The sequence below is a fragment of the Cottoperca gobio genome, chromosome 4 (assembly GCF_900634415.1).
Source record: "Cottoperca gobio chromosome 4, fCotGob3.1, whole genome shotgun sequence".
NCBI classification, from domain to species: Eukaryota; Metazoa; Chordata; class Actinopteri; order Perciformes; family Bovichtidae; genus Cottoperca; species Cottoperca gobio.
In genome coordinates this window covers 10,177,059-10,201,214 of record NC_041358.1, presented here as the reverse complement: position 1 = coordinate 10,201,214, position 24,156 = coordinate 10,177,059, and the positions used below count along the sequence as shown (strand labels likewise).

The 24,156-nt window shown below is 40.5% G+C and overlaps 1 protein-coding gene across 3 annotated transcripts in view; it reads left to right on the top strand.

Annotated features, from left to right (window-relative positions):
• Window positions 1–19,432, top strand: part of b3galt2 (UDP-Gal:betaGlcNAc beta 1,3-galactosyltransferase, polypeptide 2) — an 87,271-nt gene extending 67,839 nt beyond the window's left edge. Inside the window, exons 1-2 of one of the 3 annotated variants that reach the window (XM_029430477.1) lie at window positions 8,754–9,543; window positions 17,051–19,432. In XM_029430477.1, coding sequence (XP_029286337.1) covers window positions 17,406–18,728 — 1,323 coding nt within the window. In that variant the 5' untranslated portion in view covers window positions 8,754–9,543; window positions 17,051–17,405 and the 3' untranslated portion in view covers window positions 18,729–19,432. Of the gene's footprint in view, window positions 1–8,753; window positions 9,544–16,675; window positions 16,763–17,050 lie in introns of those variants that run through there. The other 2 variants (XM_029430478.1, XM_029430479.1) reach the window with 2 other exon arrangements.
• The last annotated feature ends 4,724 nt before the right edge of the window (window positions 19,433–24,156 follow it).

Here is a 24,156-nt window from a genome sequence, read left to right as displayed (position 1 = left end):
TAGGAAGATTTAGAATTAGTATATAACTGAATTATATGTTGTACTTCAGCTACTCTGCAGACCAACTCGATGTATCGTACTCTGTTAGATCTACAGTAGACCTATTCATATTGAATTCTCAAGTCTCTGTAATGTTTGAGTTAAACCTGTTTAATTTAATGTTTTGGTAGTGAATGTGAAACAATCTGGCCCAGTTGAAGATTAATTAATGTGTCACAAACATTAATGGCAACTCGGCTCGCAGCCCCTGCGGGACGTCCATTTTGTGCCGAGCTGCATCGGAGAAACACTGATTTTTAATGCAAAACTGCATTATTTAGTGTTTTTATCAGTTTTAATCACCTGGTCCATTTGTTTTAGACCTCTACGGATAATTCTGCTCCCGGTAAACGATTAATAATGTACAATGTCGGCATACTAACTGGGAGAGGATAAAAAGTTTAACAAACTCCCATAAGCATGCTACTTCACAATGCGGCCAAACTCCGTCTTTTGTTATTGTTTTGATCGAGAGACCCCTTGTGTTGCATATTGTTCTTACAATATTGAGCATTTAAATAGCTGCAGTATCAATACAGTTTTTACTAACACATACTTTACAATTTATAAATATGATTAAAAAATGTCACAGTTAAAAGGAAATACATTTAGCATGAAGCCTGGAGCAATGTTTGAGCCACGTCCAGTATCAGTGCTTACATTATCAGAAATATACAGGTGCACAGTGCATGTTGCTTCCATCTACACCGTCCCTGAAGATCTATAGAGGCTATCTCTCCAAACCAGCCCTGCTCTGTCAGCTGAACCATTTGGTAATACAAACATTTAAGCAGAATTGCAATATCAGAGGATGACCGCACCAGAAAACCCACTGACTGATCTCTTATCTGTCTGGTGTCTGGTGCTGTAGGTCAGAAATTCAGCTCAATGATGGCACAATATGGGTTCACTGACTGGTCCTGGACCTGAAAGGACCCCATGGGCTCTTTTTCACGCATGGACAAACTTTCCTTTATCTCACTATTTTGTGACAGCAACAGCAACAGAAGCTTCTGTACAGTTATAACAGGGTATTTCTTTTTTTGGAATGAATGAATGTCCAAGTTATATTATGCAAAATAAATATAACATATTATTGAATAATTACTTTTTACACATGAAAGTTAAATAGATAATCACTAAAGCTAGAGCAAATAAATGATACGCTTAGCTTAGCATAAAGAGTGGAAGCTCACTGCCAACAACAGCAGGGAGCATTGACTTCCCAGAGTCGTGTGTGAGGTCAGGCAGTGTGTACAGTGGGTTTTGAAAACAGCTAGTATCTCAATGGCTACCCATAGTTCAGCGCTCACTGCTGTATGTATTTACACAGACTGATACAAAATGCAACCTAATGTAATGTGTGATAATGCTGCTACATGGAAAACTCTCTAATTCATTGTTGTCCCGCCCGTGTCTCTCCTAGTGTTTTCCTCACTTTCCCTTTTCGCTGTGTATCCAGTGTTTCCCTGTTTGTCTGGATGAGGCGTGGGCGTGACCTTCCCCACATGCAGCCTCCTGATTACTTCCAGACACACCTGTCCTGTCTGCTCAGCTGTTTCCCATCTGCTCATCAGCAACAGTAAACTAATCCAGTTCTCCAGTCTCTCATTGACAGATTGTTGTTTCAACCAAGTGGTAAATGCTCGTTCTCGGCCGCTCAGATTTGGTTCTCTTCTGAGTTTACTCCAGTGAAATATTTAGCCACTAACGTTTTTCTCCCCGCCTGCTCGTGTCCCCAACCCGTCACCATCTCCAGCTTGTCACGCTCACAGCCTCAACTGCGAGCCCTGTTAAACCGGTCTCGCCATTTCCCCAGCTACACGCTGCCACGCCATTCACACGCTCATCCTGCGTTTTTGTTGACAACTTTTCTTCCATCAACTCCCTGTCTGTCTACTCGTAACATGTTGTTCCTGATAGTTAGAATCCCGCTCTGCTTATTTTGTCATTGACGAGTTAGACACTTAACTGAATTTGTGTACTTGGATTGTAATAACAATCATCTCCAAAACAAAATCTATAGCACTTAAACAATCTACAGTGATAATGTCACATTTACAGAAATAAAGTGTGTTTATTAGGAACATTCTCATGGTTGTAGACAACACATTTATCTGCTCTTACATTGTACAGCAGCTGGTATGTACTCAGTGTCATGACTGGTGGCCCACACAGAGCCTTGGGGCCGATACAGCCTCTCTTACTACTCCACCTTCATGCCTTCCTCCTACATGCTGCATCTCTTTAAAGCATATTAATATATGCCTAATTGGATAAAGTTATAGCACATATTAGAATCTGAAGCTTGTATTATGTAATGGATTAGATTGTTATCCGTTAGAGGCAGTTATGCATATGTCTTACAGTGTGTTAGATATGCTCTGATGTCATTCAGCCTTGAATAGTGAATTATAGCTATTAAGTATTCTAAACCGCATTATTATTTTATGTACACACACACATGTATATATTAATTATATGATAATATGACAAAAAAATCTGTATTTGATTAAGAGTAATAGGAGTCAAAACTAAGACATGACTTTACAGACTGCTGTAAGTGTCATTGAGACTATACTCTTAAAACATTTTGTTTTGGTATTTTATTTAACAACAGCCCTGCTTCCCATAAATGTTCCAAATTCACATTTCATTCCTTTATTTTTAGTTTGGATCTGCCTTTTCAAACGGGTTTCAATATTGGACTTTTGAGATTTTGAAATTACAGTGTATGTGTCACAACAAGTCAATGATGGACCCAAGTGCAGCACACAGGAAACCAAGGATAATTGGTAATGACTTGTATTAGTAGTCAGGAGCAGGTTAAAGCCGAGTAAACAGATCCACAAACAGATCCACAACGGGATGATAATAATCCACAAGGACAAACCAATAGGTAGCAGGCAAGTGGTAAATCGGAGCCAGGCAGAGGGTCGGGAAACAGACAAGGCAGGTTGAAGGAATCCGGTCGGGAAATATGCAAAACAGTTGTTTTGCATATTTTGTTTTGGACCTGTCTGTCGCCTGTTTCCCGACCGGATTCCTTCAACCTGCCTTGTTGCAGGCAGGGCCGGCAACGAGAGATCTGTTAAGGGACGAGCACTGGAAAAACTTGCATGATGCAGAGTACAATCTGGCAGTGAAGTGGAGGCCAGAGAAGGCTTGAATACCAACTAGTCTCAATTGTTTGCAGCAGAGAAAGTCAGGTGAGCTGCAGGTGAGTGAGTTGAGTGACTACTAGACGAGCAAGCCTTAAAGCCTTCTCTCTACTTTATTTTAATCATGTGCTTTGTGAAATGAAGTAAGAATGTTGGTTTATGGACTACGGTTTTAAAGCCTCGAGAGTTTGGCATGGCATTTTGGCCGTAACCATCTATATTTATAGATAAATCTCCTCCGTTTTTTATTCTTTAATTACATTTAGATGACTTGAACAGGTGTCACTTTTTGTTATATCAATATGGTTCTTGATTTTTTTATTGTACCATTCATAATAATAATAATAACTGTATGTATATAGCACTTTTAAAAAACAAGTTTACAAAGTGCTTTGACAGGCAAGAATTATGAGATCACTTCACAGTATTCTCTTCCCTTGTAACTGCTCAAATGACTGCATGCTTTCAACTCCAGCTCGTCTTGTTTACGTTGCTCATTTGTACATAGTGTCTGGATGTCAGACTCTCTGACCAAATCTATATCTGGCAGTAATAAGCATACAGTTTCTTCAGCCCAGGCTATAGCAAGTATCTTGTATCCAGACGCGTGTGTGTGGATACGGTTGAGATGGATTTACGCATGGAATTAAAATGTGTTGCCTGTATACAGACTGAAATTAGATTTCTCTCTCTTGTGAGGAAACACGGACCATGCATGTGTGCTGGCTCTATATTGACAGTGAACGCAGCGCCGCTTGTTGTCCATCTGCAAGAATCCAGACAATCCATTTTGACAGGCATGCTACTACCCAAACTGCCTTGCCAACTGTTTGAATTGCATCCATTTCCTGATAGGATCCGCTCAGGAAAAAGATATTTCCATATGGATCTGACATATATTACATTTTCACTTTGTCATTAATGTCGTCCTATGACTTTCTCATGACATTGGATTTTTTTTTTTATATATATATATATATATAATTCCTCCAGTGCATGGAATATGTGTGATTTATGCATTGTTTTGTTTTTTTACTTAATCAAAACATGCACAAACATAATTAAAATGTCCTGATTGTAGTTGCAAAGGTAGTCACTATCAGCCACATAATTTGTGTTGCGTTTCCTCTTATGATTTGAATGATGAGTCCCTTTTAAACCTTTGTCATTTTAAGCTATAATTGGCTCCCAAGATAAAATGAAATTAAGTTAATTTATGCTTCATGCTTTATAAGATGTCCTATGCTATAACAGAGCTGACCCCCAATTTTTGTTCATTGAACGGAGGCCTGAGTCTGAGTGAAGGCAAAGATATTCACAGAGACATCCCTGCCTGCTCTTGAGGCTCTGCCGCCGGATATTGCGACTGCACTCTTTAAGAGAAGCAATAACAGCTCACATGTCATCTGAGACTGCATTTCTTAAAAGGCGTAGCGTCGAGATAACCAAGCTTTCCTTCTTCCGAAAGTATCAGAGAAAAAGTGAAAGTAAAGTACGGAACAACCTGAAGAAAATGTGCTTTAGAAAGAATTAGAACAAAGAAAAAACAATTGACTTATAAAATGGGTAAACTCACATTGTGAATAGGTAGATATAACTGCATTATTTTCCATGTCATTTAGCATTTTCTTTTCAGAATTGGCCAAAAGGGCGAAATGACCATGACAGAAAGCATAGAAATTAGAAATTATTCAAATGTGAAAGGCTTTCCAGGTTGCTATGCAAATGTTGGTCCATGTGTATGTTAACGTATTGCTTTGCAAAGAAAGAAAATGGAATGTACTTTACTTTCATGCATTTTTCAATTTTTTTAGAAGTGTGTTTTAAACTAAACTAAAAAAATACTATATAGAAATGCGCTCTCTGTCTTTATTTGCTTTTTACCAGAAGTCACATCTTGTGAATAGCACCTCACTTCCTGCCAAAGCACACACATGCTTTTATTGACTTTCACTTCAAGGCATGGGTGTTTAAATTGTGTGAGATAAAAGGAGATCACATTACAGGAGCTACAATCCGCTTTATAAAAGATGACTGCAGAAGCATCAGTCATTAATAAAGTATGGGTTTGTGTGCATCAAGCAGCAACCACGGGGTCTCATAAGTGAAGCCAATGCGGAAGTGACTTAAACTTGCATTTTCTCCAATAGCCAATGAGCGACTAAGGTTGCAAAAAGAACGCCCATTGTATAGAGGTCTATAAGAAAATGCCCCAACTTCTCACTTAAATCATTGACCCAGTAAACATTTTCCTGACAAGTTTATGGTCTCATACGTTAGTTTCTTCAGTCCACCATACTGTTTATTTAGTAAATGATGGTCCCATTTAGAGTACATTAGACAATAAAGCAGCATATGCTTTAGGGCAGGACTACCTTGTGATTGACAGATCGCTACCAAGGAGGCGTTGTCTGGTCGAGATGTTGTACGTGTTTTCATCTTAGAACTCAATTGTCACATTTTTTGTCGCCTAAAAATGTCTTGTTCAGCGTTTGGTTATATACTTACCCTCCACCCTCTCATGTCCCTTCTGGTTCCAAAATAGCAAGATCAAGACCACGACCAAAAAGTCAAATTTGAGGCTTCAAATCCATAGTCCAAAAGCCAATGTGTGACGTCACCATCTTTACGTCCACTTCTTATATACAGTCTATGGTGTGCATGTGAAATTTTGGCAGCTGTACATGAGGACATATGTGTACTGTATATGTGTAGGAGACTGGGTTTCTCTCAGTTACAGCAGGAGAGGCAGATGTAGTGTTCCAAGATACTCCCCGAGCAGCAATTAATGATGACAATTTAGATTTTGATACGATGGTCTTTGCTGAGGCAGCCGGGCCAGACGAGTTGAGGAAGTCACCTATCTAATAGATGCCACCTGATATTAATGTACAGAGGCGCGCTGCCTCTAACCTGGCAGCCTCGGGAAATCAATCATCACCTCGGAATTACTTTCTTTTGACAAATATGCTCTCATCGACCAGGTAGCAGAGCTAATGGCCTCCAAAGTATATCTGTCAAAGACACAGCTCCTATTAATTATTCAGTCACCTGTGCTCCTATGCTGTGGTGCTACCTTACAATATTTACAGTGCTGAAAGGGGCCACTCTCCCACGGGCTTACTTTCCCTGAAGTGAGCTGCTTTTGTATGAGCCATAATTCCATCTGCTCCAATTCTTCTGAGAGGGAGGAAGAGACAAGCTGCTTTCATCGCTTATCAAGAAACACCACGGTCTCTGGAGTTGTATGAGTGTAAACATGACTGAAGGCTGATGAAGGGTTTGCATTGTGTTTAAGTCCTTAATGAGACAGGTATACGGTTTCATCATCACGCTGTAGTGGAGGGAGAGAGTCAGTGCTGTCAAGGACCTCAAATGTGTGATTTTCATTTTATTCCCTTGTCAGTCTAGATGTAAAAGCATGCTAAATATAGTTGGTAATCATGTGTGCATAATGATGTATTACTAAAGAAACAAACATGGCAAAAATGTGTTTTAAAATGGTTCTGTCCATGTGAGATACATTGCAGGCAGGCAGGGTTAAACAAAGAGCACAATGGTCGCAAATCCAGCTGTTACCAGACAACCACTGGCCACCATGCTCTTACAGAGTTAAATCCTCTTTTTCCACCCACAGAGGGGGAGCGGGGTGGTTGACTTGGAAGGAGGGGGAGAGGAGAGAGTGATGCGGCTTTCAAGTGAACAAGGGAAAAGTGGGATGAATGAGTTTCCTATTTGGAAATGTATCCACTTTAGCTTTGAGGCTTGTACATTTTCTTCTTTCTTTTTGTTTTTACGAAGACAGCCCTAATATGATTCATTTACATTAATCAGATATTATGGATGACAAAGGGATCAACTATAATTCACAGCAAATTTCATTGCATTCAATCAATGGTAAAAGTATGCCATTGTCAGAAATGGATATGGAACCATTAGAATTTGCTTGATCTTTTAATAATAATATTAATAATAATAATAATAATAATAATAATAATAATAATAATAATAATAATAATAATAATAATAATAATAATAATAATACATTTTATTTATAAGCGCACTTTTCATTTGCGTAAACAAAACACAAAGTGCTACAGAGTAAAAACGATGAGCAAAATATACATTTTTTAAAAAAAGGCCTGTTCTAAAAGCATCCACAGTCTGTGGTGTCCTTTTGGGGGTTTTTTGTGGACCAAAAGAGGAGACTTCACAATAAAGCTACAGCATTTCCTCTTAAATAGTTATAGATGAATGACTACATTCCAGTCCTAAATAGGATCTTAGTCAGGTTTTTTAAATACACTTCCTCTTCTTCTTTCTAAATGTTACTTGACAGTTAACAATCAATTTGTAATCACCTTGGTCATACCATTTTAATTAAATACATATGTAAAGTAGCCAGAAGTATGTAGGAACTTCACAACTATACTGTATGTGATTGTTGAACATCTCATTCCAAAACCTTCCGCTGAAACCTAACACTCCCTACACTTCGAGGGAGTGTTACCTGATGGTGCAGGGATTTTCTATGATTCATCTACAAGAGCATTCGTGAGGTCAGTCACTGATGTTTGGTGATAAGGTTCCAGTTCATCCTAAAGGTGTTGGACAGGGTTTTGAGGTCAGGACTCTGTGCAGGCCAGTGAAGTTATTCCACGCCAAACTGGGAAAACCATTTATTTATTTATTAACGTGTTTGAAACATGTTGAATGGGACAAACACAAATTGTTGCCACAAAATTGGAAGCACACTAATGTTTGCTGCAACAGTGAGATTTACCTTCATCAAACTAAGGGCCCAAGCCCAAACCAAGAAAAGCAGCCTCGGACCAACACTAGGCCCACTCAAAGATAAGTAGACAAGGCTAAATCAGTTTTCGAATAAAAATGTAACTTGTTGTGATTGAAATTGTGTAATTTCAAAGCCACCTTAAGTGTGTAGACTATCCATGACATTCTCCCTGTGTTTTGTTTGTTTTTATCTAACAAACTGTGTGTTAACTGTTAACTGAGAATCACATTTCCTTAGAAGAATTTAATGGTGTCTTTTTGACATCTTCAAACAAATATTATTTTTATTTATTTAAATATTTTGTATGACCTGTAATACAGTGCACCAAGAAACATAACATTTAAAAAATCTCTGAAACAAAATGTTATATATCAAATATTTTCAATGAGTGTCTTCAAAATGTATATGTCCATGCATTTGTCATCTCAAACTTTAACAAAATGTTAATATAATAATAAGCTGGAACAAGAATATTATATAATAGTAATAATAGAATATAATAATATAATAGGATATCAGTAATCATACGTGTTTATGTCAGTGTGCGTGTGCGTGTGTGTGTGTGTGTCTGCGTGCGTGCGTGCGTGTGTGTGTGTGTGTGTGTGTGCGTGCGTGCGTGCGTGTGTGTGTGTGTGTGTGCGTGTTTGTGTTTGGTGGGGGGGCTGAGGTTTCACCCACACCCCTTGAACGCAGCATGAGCGTCTAACAGGGTCACGTGAGATGCTCCTCTAATAATGCAGTGACGTGGTCGAGATCTGTCAGTAGAGCGGTGTCTGACAGCCTGCCTGCCCGGGCCAGCAGCTCTCTTGGCCGGCTGGGAAATCCGACAAGGGTTTATCCAAGACGGAGCGGAGTAAAGAACGGAAAGCAGAGGACTGGCAAAAACCGAAGCGGGGTGTTGAAAGTACACGACTAGTTGTTTTTGTTTTTCCTTCATGACATGAGGAACATGTTTTGGCTGTAGCCTAATTGGACTCAGAGGTGGAAGAGGATAGTATTTTTTACATTTTTCTCCATCGCTTTCCCTGCGGAAGGACCAGTCGTACTCCTGCTGCTCTGCCGCCGCTACTCTCCACATCCTTAGAGCGGGTCGGGCTCCGGATAAACGTGTGTGGATGCTGTGGTGCTTTCTCTTACATGTTTACATTGCATATCATATATGGAGAGGGGAGATAAACTAGTAAAATATCAGGAAACAACAGTGAAGCAGCGACAGGAACCAAAGTAATTTATTAAGTAGTCAGGTAGAAGAAGGCTGTGACGGACACAAGGAACAGGAGAGAGAGGAGAGGAGGAGTCGCAGCAGGAGGAAAACCAAAAGCCTGCAGGTTTGTTGAGCCTGTGGGGACGAGGACGAGGAGGGACGTAACACATCCAAGGTGTCACTGTGATTAGAGGAGAGGGAGCTGGAAGAGGAGAGACATTAAAGCGCAGGTTGTTTCCAATCCAAGGAGGCGGTGATGGCGGGTAAAGGCACCGGGGTTCACACACTCCGTCAGCCGACCGCAGCCCTGTCGGCAGCCGCAGCAGCAGCATGAGGAGAAGGAGGTACGCAACACTGCACGTCTCATCAGTCCTCCACATCCTCATTATTCATTTAGCCTTCCCCGCCCTCCTCTCCCCTCCATTACATCCAGCCATGCACCCTTCCCAACCGCCTTGACGTGTATCCATTCATCCATCACTACGTTAATCCATCTATGTCCTTCCTCTATGTCCCAACATCCTGCATCTCCTTTCCACCAGGCACTTCTTGGACCCCCAGTGGCTTACCTAAATGTGGCAATGACAGTCAGGGACCCCTCCGGCAGGTGTTCAAGGCAGGTGTAATACGGGACAATTAAGAATACTTACATTTTTAATATAACTTCAACCCCTAAGAATGAATGTTGGTGATTGCTTTTTATTCATCCTTGCCTAGAGCAGATCAGAGATTCCTTACGGTACAATCCCTGACATCAAACGGGGGTCAGCAGTCCATACTGTATTATTTTACATTGGTTCAAGTTTAGGAAACTCCTCCTTGGACCTGCAGGCCAGGGAGTTCCAATTGATCCAGTTCAATTAACAGGGCTTTTTACCCACTTCATCACATCCAGCTGCCCAAACTATTTGGCACTGAAAACCTGTGCATGCTAACTGCTGAGATGGACATTAGAAAAAAAAAAACTAGACTATGAAATCTTAATAGGGTGTCATTTTCAAACCACCTCATAATTTATTGCTGTGACGTCTGAACCGACATCCCGGCATTATTAAAGAAGTAAAACAGAAATACTGGTAGAATTTAAATTCTGTGGCAAAAGTTGGCATTAGCACAATGAGAAGGGTTGGATTTCTCTCTTGCTGAGTGGAAGAAAACCACTGTCATATAATATTTACTACAGCTACAGTAGCTCAGAGCTGCCAAAGCATTATTTCCCTACAGGGCTCTTGTATTTTCGAGTCCGTTTTTAAGAGATTGCTCTATACGTTTTTACAGCCTTCTTTAAAGGACATATTAATCCAAATGTTACCTTGTACATCTACATTATATGGCTTTGACTCGTGTGTTAAAGGGTCGGTTCACACAAAGCAAAAAGAAGATTTCTCCCTTGTTTTGGCTTTATCTGGTAACAGTTTTGAGATGCCTCGGAGAATGGGATTATATTTGTGGCGCTCACATCCAAAAGTTGCATGTAACAGTACATTAAGCAGTTAAATAATGTTTCTTGTCATTGTTTATAATTCTCCCATACTTGTTTGGTCTAAAATAAATGTCAGAAAACTATTTTTAAATAAAGGCAATTACAGTTACCTAAAATCCATGTCGACATCCTCAAATAGTTACTTTTTTGTCCACAGTAAAACACCAAAAGGTATTCAGTTTGCACAAAGAAATGCATAAAATCCTCTCAATCTAGAAGCTGAAACCGTGGAATGTTTGGCATTTTTTTAATATGAAAATGACCTAAATGCTTATCTGTCAATCAACTAATTGATTAATGGACTCATTGTTTCAGCTCAAAAAAAAAAATCGACAGCAAAATGTCTTTAATGAAACAAAGCCCCTGTTTATCTTGATTGTTACATAAATGTCACATGCAACAATCTTCATTGGAACTACTTTCTATCTTAAATACCTTCCTCTGTTGTATTGAGGTGCAGGCAGAGATGGTCTGCATGTCTAGATATCACCATAGAGAGAGCTATAGGGGTAGGAGAGGAAATATGTTGTTTTTTCTTTGTTAGTTTGGGTGAACTGACCCTTTAAGAATATTTTGGTCATGTTTTGTGATGGGGGCTCCAGTGGCCTGGCCCAGATCTGACCAGCCTCTAGTGATGAAGGCAAAAAAAAAAAAAAACCCACAGCTGGTCATCCAGTGTCACTCATCTGCTGTGTCTGAACGTAATCTCCCTCTCCTAGCGGACCTATCTAAGTTGAGTCAGATATACACCAAACCACATTCTCAAAGGGTCAGTTCATTAAAATACCCCCAAAACATTGTATCTCTTTCTTTCAGTTTTTTTTATTGGATAGGATTTGTTTTGAAAACTGTAAAATGTCTGATTATCGAAAGGAACAGACAGAGGCACTGTTATTTGGAAAGAGATGTTGCTGCTGAATTTTTAAAATGTAATTTTAAGGCTGATTCACTTCCCTGGTATTTTGGCAGTGGCCTAAAATCTCCAAGACGAAACATACCACAAGGAGTGAACTCAAGCAGGTATGGACACAGAAAAGGAAAACTAATGCTAACCAATGTAGACATTGTTACCTGCATGGCAATAACAATGTTATTGTTCAGATTTTTTTTAAATAAATAAGTAAATGCACAATAGCCTACATGAATGTAGCCATTATTTTTACAGTTATATCCTACTTAAATATCTATTACCAGTATTATCCAACCAAGGCTACGTGGGTATTCTGTAGTTGCTGGTGGATATGTGAGAAGATTTTGGAGTAGCTTGACTAATTTGGAAAAAAAAGTAGGCTAAGTAAATTGTTTAAGCTGTAACAGCTGAACACTGATTGAGGCTGATTACGAGTGTTTGAAAACTAGTTAGCAAGTAATCAGAGCAGTTAGCGTACCGTAATAGATACATAGGCTACATGATCCAAATAGATATTTTAATAAATAAAGAGTTCAATTAGTTAGCTTAAAGTAGTCCTAATGAATAAATTGCTGAAATGACCAAAAATGTCTGGATAACAGTTGAAATTGTTAGCTAAAAGTAGCCTAGTGGTTAAATGGTTGAGCTAAAAATAATAGATGAAATACCTGAAAGTAATACATATTTGTTAAACTGTTGAAATAGTTAACTAACAGTAACGGATAAACAGTTGAAATAGTTAGCTAAAAATAACGGAAACAGTTGAAATAGTTAGCTAAACGTAACGGATGAACAGTTGAAATAGTTAGCTAATCGTAACGGATAAACAGTTGAAATAGTTAGCTAAACGTAACGGATGAACAGTTGAAATAGTTAGCTAATCGTAACGGATAAACAGTTGAAATAGTTAGCTAAACGTAACGGATGAACAGTTGAAATAGTTAGCTAATCGTAACGGATAAACAGTTGAAATAGTTAGCTAAACGTAACGGATAAACAGTTGAAATAGTTAGCTAATCGTAACGGATAAACAGTTGAAATAGTTAACTAAACGTAGCGGAAATAGTTGAAATAGTTAACTAAACGTAATGGATGAACAGTTGAAATAGTTAGCTAAACATATAAACAGTTGAAATAGTTAGCTAAACGTAACGGATGAACAGTTAAAATAGTTAGCTAAAAGTATAAAAAAAATTTTTTTATTGAAACTTTGCAATTTGCTCAATATAAAAATAAAAAAAACCCATACCTCTATTTAACTTGTTTTCTTGGCAGTCTTTGTGAACTCTTCTCTGCAATCAGATGGAAAATAACAGATTGTTGAGGAAGAGGGCAGCTGAAAAGGGGAGGAAAATGACCAGGACAAGTAGAGATTAAGGTGAGGCCATTGCAGCACTGAGGGGAGAGGTGTGGACTTGATAGCAGTCTTTTAACTCAAGTGACTGCTCTTGAATTCCCTGGAAGATTCTTTTTAAGATGAGACCGGCATGCCTAGAGAGAACAGAAGCAGGTGTGAAATTCTTATAACTAATTGCTGTGCAGGCCAAACTATAATGGCAATACAGTAAGAAGACAATGTGAAGAGAGGTCTCAAAGAGTAAGCGATTGAAGATACAGTTGTTTACATAGACAGACATTTCTTGAGACTTAGGTGTGGTTTTTGGCTCCCAACTGGAATGCTAATAATGGAAACAGAGCGATGGCAGAGTCTCAAATTCAACAGAAACCAAACTGGGCATCCCCCTTGCTCAGTGCTGACCATATTTATTGAGCATAACAACTGTATTCTCACTAGACTATCATCAAATAGACAAAGTTAATGACCGATTTGAGGTTGGGGAAGCCTTCTTGGAGTGCAATACTCCAGGGTTTGCTACAGAATTAAGGCTAAATAGAACAGGAATAGCCTTGTTTTAATTTCCTAGTAAACATTGCTGAACATGTTGACATTACAACCTTGTTGCATCAAAACCTTCTCATGTATTTGTTTCATGTAAAACCTTGGTGAGAAGAAAGAGGACATTTATATATGTCAGCTGCATCATTTTGGTTGAATGGAAATATCTCTCTGATATGACTCTATACAATACAGCCACTCCTTTAAAGTCAGTGTAGTTAAAGTAGTATTTAGATCCTCTACTTAATTAAAAGTAGAACTAATACTATGTCAAAATACTCAAGTACAAGTAAATGTCTTAAGAGTTCAAGAGTGTGTAGAAGGATTATCAGAAAAATGTACTGTCCTAAAATCATCAAACTTATGCAGTGAAATGCCCACTGTAAGTTTAATATTATCATACATTTTATTATTGGAATGATTATTACTGATGTTGTAGTTAGTCAAGGCAAGCAACTTGAACTGAAACAATTACTTAATTATGTGATTAGTTGATTGACAGCAACTATTTGGACAGTTCATTAATTGTTAGTGTATTACTGCCTTCCTTCCACTAAAATATTGCTATTTGCTTTTTTTCTTTTTTCGTCATATTATAGTAAACTGAATGTCTTAAGGTTTTATGTAATTTTGGGCTCCGGGCAATTATAATGGCCATTTGAATATGTTTTGACATACACACAACAAGCTATACATCGAGAAATAATCAGAAGATTAATTGATAATGAAAATGGTCATTGGTTGCAACCATAGTAGTGACAATTGTGACATTTTTAAGTATTGTTTTGTCATATGGCATTCAACTTTTTTTCACCCTGGGGAAGGCCATGCACACCCTACTTTAACATTAAAATAAATCATAAATGTAGTGGTTGAATGAGGATTGTTGCTTCAAGGCAGTGAACCTCAGTCAGCCACATAATCAGTCAGGCCTCTTTCAATAAAGCAGAATTTAACCTCTAACTCCAGTGAACAGCCACTCTAAACGGCTCACAAATGGGAGCTGTATTTGTCTTGAGGAAAATGTGTCACTATCATAAAGTGCACTGCTTTACTAAATGAAGGTCATATCCCCCTCGACATCAGCGAAGCTCGTTTTGCATGCATTTCACACAATGTGGAGGCAAAAACAAGCTAGGCTTTTAATATAGGCGTGGAAACATAGAAAAGGAAACTGTGGGAAAGGGCATTCATACCTTACAGTTCTTCCTCCTTTTACGCAATTTTTTCTTCTAGGTTGGAAACTGATGTTGTGACAGAGACAACACTGTAATGTATGCCTAGTGTGTCACTCCCCCAGCCTTCGTTCTGATTATTGACCGCTGCAGAATCGCTGGGGCTTTAATTAGTGCTAGTGTAACTAATTGGCTTGCATAAAAGTGACATTGATGGGAGGCAGGAAAATGAATTAATGAGGGGAGGCTTTGGCAGATTAAATGGAAATGGCAAAAGTAAAAATGAATGTCTGGTATCCCAGTGAATTTGTCTTTTTTACGTCGAAAACAAAAAATCAAAACAAAGTAATACACCCAACCGTTCGTGGTCATCTTCATGAGATTGTGTGGGCATCCATTATGTGTATGTGCCTTTGTGTACATGTGTATATGTGCCCCTCTGTGTGTGCACACTTCATCAGAGCTCACGTAACTAGATGTTAATTTAGTTGACAGGGGAAATCTCTCAAGCGTTGGATATGCTTCGATGTAAAGTATGTTAACCTTTAAAACAAAGCCGGCCTGGCCCCTCTCATTCTCCTGTAATTGCTTGCGCTGGGTAGGCATAGTTGCCTGAAAAGGTTATCGTGTTTCTTGCCAGTTGTCATGATGAATGAGGAAACATAGCAGGAAATGAAAATTGGAAGTTTAGAAAATTTGCCTCACACTAAGCCGGCATGTAGCATTGGCACAAAATAATGCTCTTTTGTTCAGTAGCTGCAAATATTAAAGCGTAAGAAAACAAATAAACAAAAAAGCAACGCAGGCAGTCAGTCAGTAAATTAACAAGCTCAGGAAGGAAGGATTGATTCAAGACATGCACTGCGGCTACATAAAAAAAGAGTCTAGTACAACCTGCACGTTTCTGCTGGCACATTCTGTTTTTCCTGGTGATGTGTGTGTGTGTGTTTGTGTGTGTGTGTGTGTGTGTGTGTGTGTGTGTGTGTGTGTGTGTGTGTGTGTGTGTGTGTGTGTGTTCACATGCACAGCAATGATGATGTATGTTTCTAGTGTGGACATAATTATGTTTGATGTGCGCCTGCATCTTATGTGTTGGTCTATAGACGCATGGGTGACTTGTGTGCAGTAGGGTTGTGTACATCATTAAGTCTGTGAACACAAAAAATGATTATGTGTGCAGTATTTGATGGGCATTTGATTATGTGCGATGCGCAGTACATTTTGTGCTTGTGCAAACTGATTTGACTGAGTTAGAGAATCCTTGTGTGCATGCGCGATCGCCTTTGTGCTTCCCTCGGTGCACAACTCCCTGCGGGCAACAGATGCAATCATTCACTTCACAGAGTGTCTGCTTTGTTGCATGTGTGTGTGTGTGTACATTTATGTGCATATTTACTTTCTATGTCGTGTATTTTAGCCTGTGATAGAAGATCGAGCAGCCTGGGTGGTCTCATGTAGCATTGATAGGTAGAAGGTGAATGGTGGGTGAAGGCTGTCATTGCTAGAGGCTGTCTGAGGCTTCGGCACCACTGCCTGCCGGACCCTGAAAACTCATTTTGACAGATGCATCTCCTCCCTAGCTGTCGACGCGCGGTTGGAGGCTGATGACACAAGCGGCTCAGTGTAGCGTTATCCGGCATCACGTAGAGCAAACCTGCAATTTATACTTCTGCCCCAGGCTTTAAACTGAATAATGACATGCAAGAGGCACCATCTCACCATGCCCAGCTCCAGACAGCAAAGCTCATAGTTTCCACAAATAATTGTATGGAGTATCTTCTATTATTCACTATCTTAACTGTTTGAGGTGTTTGTGATGATCTGGGAAATGTTCTTATTTCGATCATTGTTTGAATTAACTAGGCACACATCTGAATGCACCTTCCTTTCAACCATACAGATGCACTGTATGCACAGTAATATTCACAGCAGTAATCTTCCATTCTGCCACTGACCTGCTCGCATCAGTGTTCTTGAAATCTCTTGTTTCTTTCCTCAGAAAGCCACATCTCCAGAGCCTGCTTTGTGCTACATCCCTGTCCAATCAAATATGCTACAAACAAAGCTGTCATATTGATTCAGCTTCTCCCTTTTAAATGTTAAGTCATCTTATCAAATGTGCCATTTACCATAGTAGGCACTGCATTCACAGAAAAGCTCTAATTGGGGCTTTTGCATCTGGAAGAAATTAATTCTGAATCTCTCTGAGTGTGTCAAAGCAAGCTATAAATAAAATGATTAGGAAATATGCTCGGTTCTCCCAACAACTAGAATAAAAAACACATCTGCAAATCAGAAAATTGACAAGTGGCTCATTTCCAGTAAAAAGGAGGTGTTTTTCGAACCGCTGCCAACACTGTTTTCTGTTTCTTTTTTCTCTTTTCAGACTAGAGAGAGTAAACACAGAGGAGCTGACCCTTATCATATCCTGAAGGAGACGAGACATCGAGCATGACCTTGTGTTTGTCTACAGTGCCAAAGAAGAGCCAGGGAGGAGCCTCCATGGCCAGAAAATCATCGCCTTCCTAGCTCCATCAGGAGCCCTTTTAACCCTGCTGCAAGCTGCACTGGGGGGCTCAAACATTCCCCTGACTCCACCAGGAGGCTCACTCCAACCCATCTGCCAGCTCAGATAACCCTCTGACTGTTGGCAACCACATGTTTGAGGTGACTGTGTGTGACTGCCGCCGCCGCCCATTCTCGAGCAGCAGCAGCAGCTTCCTGCGACCCCGATCTGCATCATGCAGTGGAGACGGCGGCACTGCTGTCCCATCAAGATGACCTGGACCATCAAGCGTTCCCTCTTCCGGACCCATGTGGCCAGCCTTCTCTCACTGGCTCTGCTTTTCACCCTCTTCTTATTTTTCAGCCACCAGGATTGGCTGCCGGGACGCAGTGGGCCCCGGGAAAACCCGCTGGCCTACACCGTCAGGGGCTTCCGCAGCCCCAAGGGAGAAGCTAACCAGAGCAGCTCCCTGAGGAGCCTGTGGAGGGAGACGGGGTATGTAGCGCCAAAGCCTCTGCTCAACCTCAGCTCTCAGCAGGCGGATGGGGCGGCGGGGGAGGCAGCAGGAGGCGGAGGAGGAGGAGCCAGGATGGGCGTAATGGGGCTTGGGGACTCCATGAGCACTAACAATAGTTTACAGAAGGAGATGGGTGTGGGAGGGAGGCTCAGCGCTCAGCCCTACCGCTACATCCTGAACGAGCCCTTCAAATGCAGGGACAGCACGCCCTTCCTCATCCTCCTCATCGCTGCAGAACCTGGCCAGGCCGATGCCCGCAATGCCATCCGCCAGACATGGGGGAATGAGAGCATAGCGATGGGCCTGGTGTTTGTCCGTCTTTTCCTGCTCGGCACAGGAAAGAGCTCAGACATCTACCTCCAGATCAGCATAGAGGAAGAGAGCCGCACTCACCACGACATCATCCAACAGGACTATCAGGACACTTACTACAACCTGACCATCAAAACCCTGATGGGAATGAACTGGGTGGCCACATATTGCCCACACGCCTCCTATGTGATGAAGACAGACAGCGACATGTTTGTCAATACTGAGTATCTCATCCAAAAGCTGCTGAAGCCCGAGCTGCCTCCCAAGCAGAGGTACTTCACTGGTTACCTGATGAGGGGCTATGCACCAAACCGAAACAAGGACAGCAAGTGGTATATGCCGCCAGAGCTGTACCCAAGCGAGCGCTACCCAATATTCTGCTCAGGCACGGGGTACGTGTTCTCAGGGGACATGGCCGAGCTGATCTATCAGGCCTCTCTAAGTATACGCAGGTTGCACCTGGAGGACGTTTACGTGGGGATCTGCCTGGCGAAGTTGCGCATCGACCCGGCCCCACCTCCCAACGAGTTCCTCTTCAACCATTGGCGGGTGTCTTACTCCAGTTGTAAGTACAGCCACCTGATCACATCCCATCAGTTCCACCCCAATGAACTCATCAAGTACTGGAACCACTTGCAGAGCAACAAGCACAACGCCTGTATCAACATGGCCAAGGAAAAGAACGGCAGGTACAGACACCGGAAGTTTCACGGAGAGAGGCCTCCTTGATGCATCCTGTGACTACCACCCGCCTCATAAAAGGGAGATGGGCGCACTGTAACTACAGCCGGTGGAGGGCATATTGAACTCAGCACTATACACTATATGGGGAAAAGCACATTGTTTTTGGTATTGTGTACAGTCAATGATCCAAACTATTTTTTTAATTTGAGAAAAAAATTATTGTAAACCTGTTGAGCTATTTCTAAAAGATTGAAGATTGTCTGTGAAGTGGAGCGTGCACAAAAAGTGCTGGTACTCAAGAGCGGTGTTTATGATAATTCATGTGCCAACAGAAAGGTGGTAATTCATGCTACAGTTAATGTGAGGGCTCTCCTCTAAAGAGTAGTTAAGTATTTCACACTTTACAAATCTAAAAGAGACACAATTGTGTTTACACAGACAAACAGAAATGCACATGTATTTTGTGAAAAGTTACACTACCTAAATATGAATGAAAGTATATTTGACGTTGACCAGTTATGCTGCCCTGATACTCAGTGTTTACGTTACAGATCTATCAAAGAACATGACTCTAAAGAGAAGGTTTATCTGTCATATACTGTATTTTATTTTAAAAAATCTACATGAAAGCACTCACGTCACGTCAGAGATGACTGAGATTGTATTTTTTAAAGCTTTACATTGAGTATGACTCTGCACTTGAGCAAATGTGCAATGAATTAATTAACAATTAAATGTACTGAACTCAAGCTTGCAGTTGTGAGTGTGATTTATCTGGGACTCTTTTATACACTCAAGCACCTTTAGTATCATTACTGTCTATACAAGCCATGGGAAGCAAATAAAGGGCTGGGACGTAATTCATTATCACCGTTTGTCGACTTTCATCAGACCCGCATTGTTATGATTTAAACATATCAATATTTTACTAAATATTGACTACATTTTTTCTGGCAAATTTTAATCATAAACTATGAAAACATGTTGAAGTCTTTGTTTTACACCTGTGAGGAGGGAGGATTGGATGGGGAGCCATTTTAAGTTATACTGAACATCAATTACAAAACATTTTTAACTTTTATCCATATTGTGATCTGCAGCAGTAGCAATTTGGAGCAGCTAAGCTCAAACCTAGTTTACTAGTAACTAGTTGTTACATAGAGGTTAGTTGTTACTGAATATTTACAACCAGTGACTCCCAAGTTTAACTAACTAGCTAGCTAGTTAGAAACTTTTAGCTTGATTCTAATAACTTGAAACTTGTATCTTGCTAAAATTAACTTGTTTTGATTGAATGCTAAAATATAATATGAAAAAAGGTCGACATATCTGCCCTGACACTTGCTGTTTAATAACAATGTAAACAGTTAAGATTTAAGATGTACATCTCACAAAAATTACTCAAACTACAAAACAATTCCAGTTCAAGGTTCGCCTAATTGTGTGTTTCCCACTTTTTGTGAACTGAATTCTGTGTAGGCACATATAAATAGAACAAAGTAAAACTAACATTTACTAAGGATTGGAAGTTAAATTTGACACACACTTATTGTGGCAGTCATGTGACAGCTTGTGGTACTACAGTGACTCCGTATTAGTTTATTGCTTTTGATTGATAATGATAATAGCGCTAATTAAGTTTCTAAACAACCGATGAATGTTTGAAACTGCGGACAAACTGTGTGAAGTATTCATGAGTGGCTGGTGAAACCCAGTCCAAGATCCTTTACATGCTATTTGTTTTTGGGGAAAATGTGATCCAAACAATTAGTCTTTCACGTCACCTCTTCTTACTGTGAGTGCCCAGACTTCTCTCCTCACACCCTTTCGTTATTGCTTCCCATTTTATGACTGCAGGTGGTTGTTACTGAACAATCATGTCATTTGAAAACACAATTCTAAACGAACCAGGCAAATAAAATGTGTTTTCTACAAACATAACATAACGATCATTAATAAAAGGTAATGTTGTCTTCAGTGGACCTTGGAGAAATGTATTAATAATAGAAAAGCAAAACATTTGGAGAAGTTGAGGTCAGGTGGAAACAATGTGAAGACAATCTGGCTGAGTGATGGGAAATGAATTAAACATTCTTCAGTGTCCCCGAGGAATATAACATTTTCAGCTGCAAAACAACTAAGTTTAGATTTTAATTAAAAATGAATGCATATGATGTTGAAAGGCTGCCAGTGTAACTCCAGATGGAAGTGTGTGTGCGTGTGCTGTGCGTGTGCGTGTGTGTGTGTGTGTGTGTTTGGTTGGAGGGAGACAATAAATAAATGCACACTCCAGTGCTCAGGGCCACCAATAAAAAAAGCATATATAATTGGGTGATGAGTTAAAATAGCCTATATCAGATTAAAGTAATCTAAATAAACTAATAGAGAGCGGGGGCTCCTGCTCTTTATTTCACTACACATCTGCCAGTCTCTGTTTTAATATGTTTGAGCGATTCTGTTTAGGGAGCTGTAAAGTGGGTAAAGTTCACACAATAGTATATTTTAAGCCGCTAATCACTAAGCAGAAGAGTCTTATGGGAGGAGGAGGCTGAAAGGTAAAGACTGCGGAGAGAGAGAATATCAAGATGTTCATCTAAGATAACACAGCACAAAGAATTATTTGACGCTGGAGCCACAGGCAAAGTAACAGCTTTATTTGTTATTTTGTCATGTGAGAGAGTATGTCATCCATTCAACAGCAGTTTAATAGTTACAGTTTAGGAAGATTTTTAGGGAGACATCGCATCATTATCTTGAAACAGATGTAAACTGTCAGCTGTATCTGGGTGATAGGTGATGTAGGAAAACAATCTTTAAATGAAATACAAGATCCTCATGACCTACAAAGCCCTCCATAACCTGGCCCCCTCCTACCTGTCTGACCTTCTCCACAGACACACTCCCACCCGCAGCCTCCGCTCTGCTGCTGCTAACCTCCCGTCCGCCCCCATCCGGACCAAGCTCAGATCCTTCTCCATCGCTGCTCCCACCCTCTGGGACGCTCTACCTCAAACCCTCAGAGACTTCTCCTCACTCAACACATTCAAATCACCTGTTCAACACTGCCTTCAACCACTTCTCTTCTGCTTATCCTCCCTTTTTATTTTTATTTTTCTCGTTTGTTCGTTTGTATATTTATTTGTGTGTCACTGACTCTGTCAAGCGTCTTTGAGTTACTAGAAAAGCGCTATACAAGTCTAATGTATTATTATTATTATGGACAAACTATGCTCCTTTACGTTGAAAGGAGCCAGTTGAGGTGGTTCGGGCATCTAGTAAGGATGCCACCTGGGCGCCTCCCTAGGGAGGTGTTCCAGGCACGTCCAGCTGGGAGGAGACCCCGGGGAAGACCCAGGACTCGGTGGAGAGATTATATCTCCTCTCTGGCCTGGGAACGCCTCAGGATCCCCCAGTCGGAGCTGGAGGATGTGGCCCGGAGAAGGGAAGATTGGGGTTCCTTACTGGAGCTGCTGCCCCCGCGACCCGATAAGCGGTAGACGATGGATGGATGGATGGATGGATGGAAAAACTACTGGCCCAAATTTCATGAAACTTGATGGAAGATAAGATACTTTCTTGTCATTATACTGCTGTGCAGGTAACGAATACAACAACATTTTGATGGCACACCCTGATATAACATTTATTTTTAAAGAAGGTCAACAATATACAAGGGGGTTAAGCAAGGAAGCGTGTAGCATGGGCCCTTAACATTTTGGTGCAGGTCCGATAAAGAGGCTGATACACAAACTCGTTAACATTCGAGATAAGGCATTTGTGCTGCATTCATGTGTGTCAGAATAATCAGAACAATTAGTGCCCAACTGGGAAAGTTCACGTGAACGCCCCCTCGAGTTGCAACAACAACACGGCTAGTCGGTGAACATTTTGGGACACCTTTCATGGCTCAGCGGTTTTCACATTAAGACTTAAGGTTTATAACACTGAAGTAGGAAGAACGGCTTCCCAACACAAAGTGTGACCATCAGAGGAGGATGTCAATGCAGCATTGGCCTTGGCGGAGGTCTGCACTTTCTGCCATTCTTGTTTTGAAGCATGTTAAGGTAACAAAGAGCCGCCTCATGTAGAAAAAGATAGAGTCTGCTGGACTGTATTCAGACAACTTTGATCTTACTAATTAGAAAACACATGGCAAGTCAACAACAAAATGATTGTGAAGCATAAAAGTAATATCTGAACGATTGCACATACAAAATAAAGATAAAACTGACTTTGGAAAGAACAGTTTGATAAAATACTGCTAACTTAATCAATTAAATGGTAAAAATAATGAGATTAATTGTGTTCAAGATATGACAAATTCACTGTTTCCTTTCATTACAGTAGAACACCCTGTCAGCCATGTGGCTCCCCCGACTCCAAACCAAAGCCTCCAGCAAGAGCTGAGAGATCAGCCCCTGTCTTGGCCACAGCGGTGATGGAGCTTCACCAAATTGCAAACTCCTAAAGCTGTGCCACTCCGCTGCTTTACTGACGTAACTGTGGTATCAGATGAAAGTTTACAGTGTGTATATGTGGCTGGTTTAAATAAGCTATAAATAGTAAATCATAAAAGTATTCACGTTTCACTATCAATGCGCTGACCAGCCTTTAGGTCCTTCATTAAAACAAACCTTGTGTTCACCACACAGGAAAACAAGGACATCCAATTTCCTTCAAAAAGCCATTCCAACATACTGCAATTTATGAAATACTCAACTGGTCCCAGGTATTCATCACCCTCCATTAGAAATGATTAAAGTCATGATTCAAAGCGCGACGATATTGGGAACAAGGTTTGGTATCATTCATGCATGTCTTATGAAATCAGAGCGCCAGATTACCAGCATCCGGCCGCACTCAGCTCATCCACAAATGATGAAAACGAGAGAGGGCGGGAGAAGGAGAGAAGGAGGACGGCTAAAAAGGTGAGAGGAAAAACTGAGGCAGAGACAGATAGACTGGTGTGCTACTGGAGAAGTACAAGTAAAAGAGAAAAGGATGAGGAGGAAAGAGAAAAATAGCAGGAAGGAGGGAGTGATGAATGAAGGGGAAAGGCGCAGTGACTGATCAGTATTGAAAACCTGTGCCGCTGTAAACGTGGTATAAAAGGCTAACATTGGAAACGGATTGAGATGTCTGCCATGATGGAGTGGAGGCTGTGGCCCGGCTTAACATCACAGCTCACTGTTCCTCAGAAACTAGAGGAGAGAAAATACACTTGAGGAAGAGACAAATCTCCTGACCTTTCCACAACAGCCAGGCCCGGAACCTGACTAATACCTCTTTGTGGGCATGACTGATGAATGCTTTTTTTTTTTACTGATAAATCCCTAATGGAAGTTTTAGGTGAGGAATAACTGAATTTGACAAAGAAAATGATAAATCTGATCTGAATGATAGATCTGCTGGAAGTAAAAAACAATGATCTCATAGCAACAATGGGGAAATAAACATTTTAGATCACAGCAAA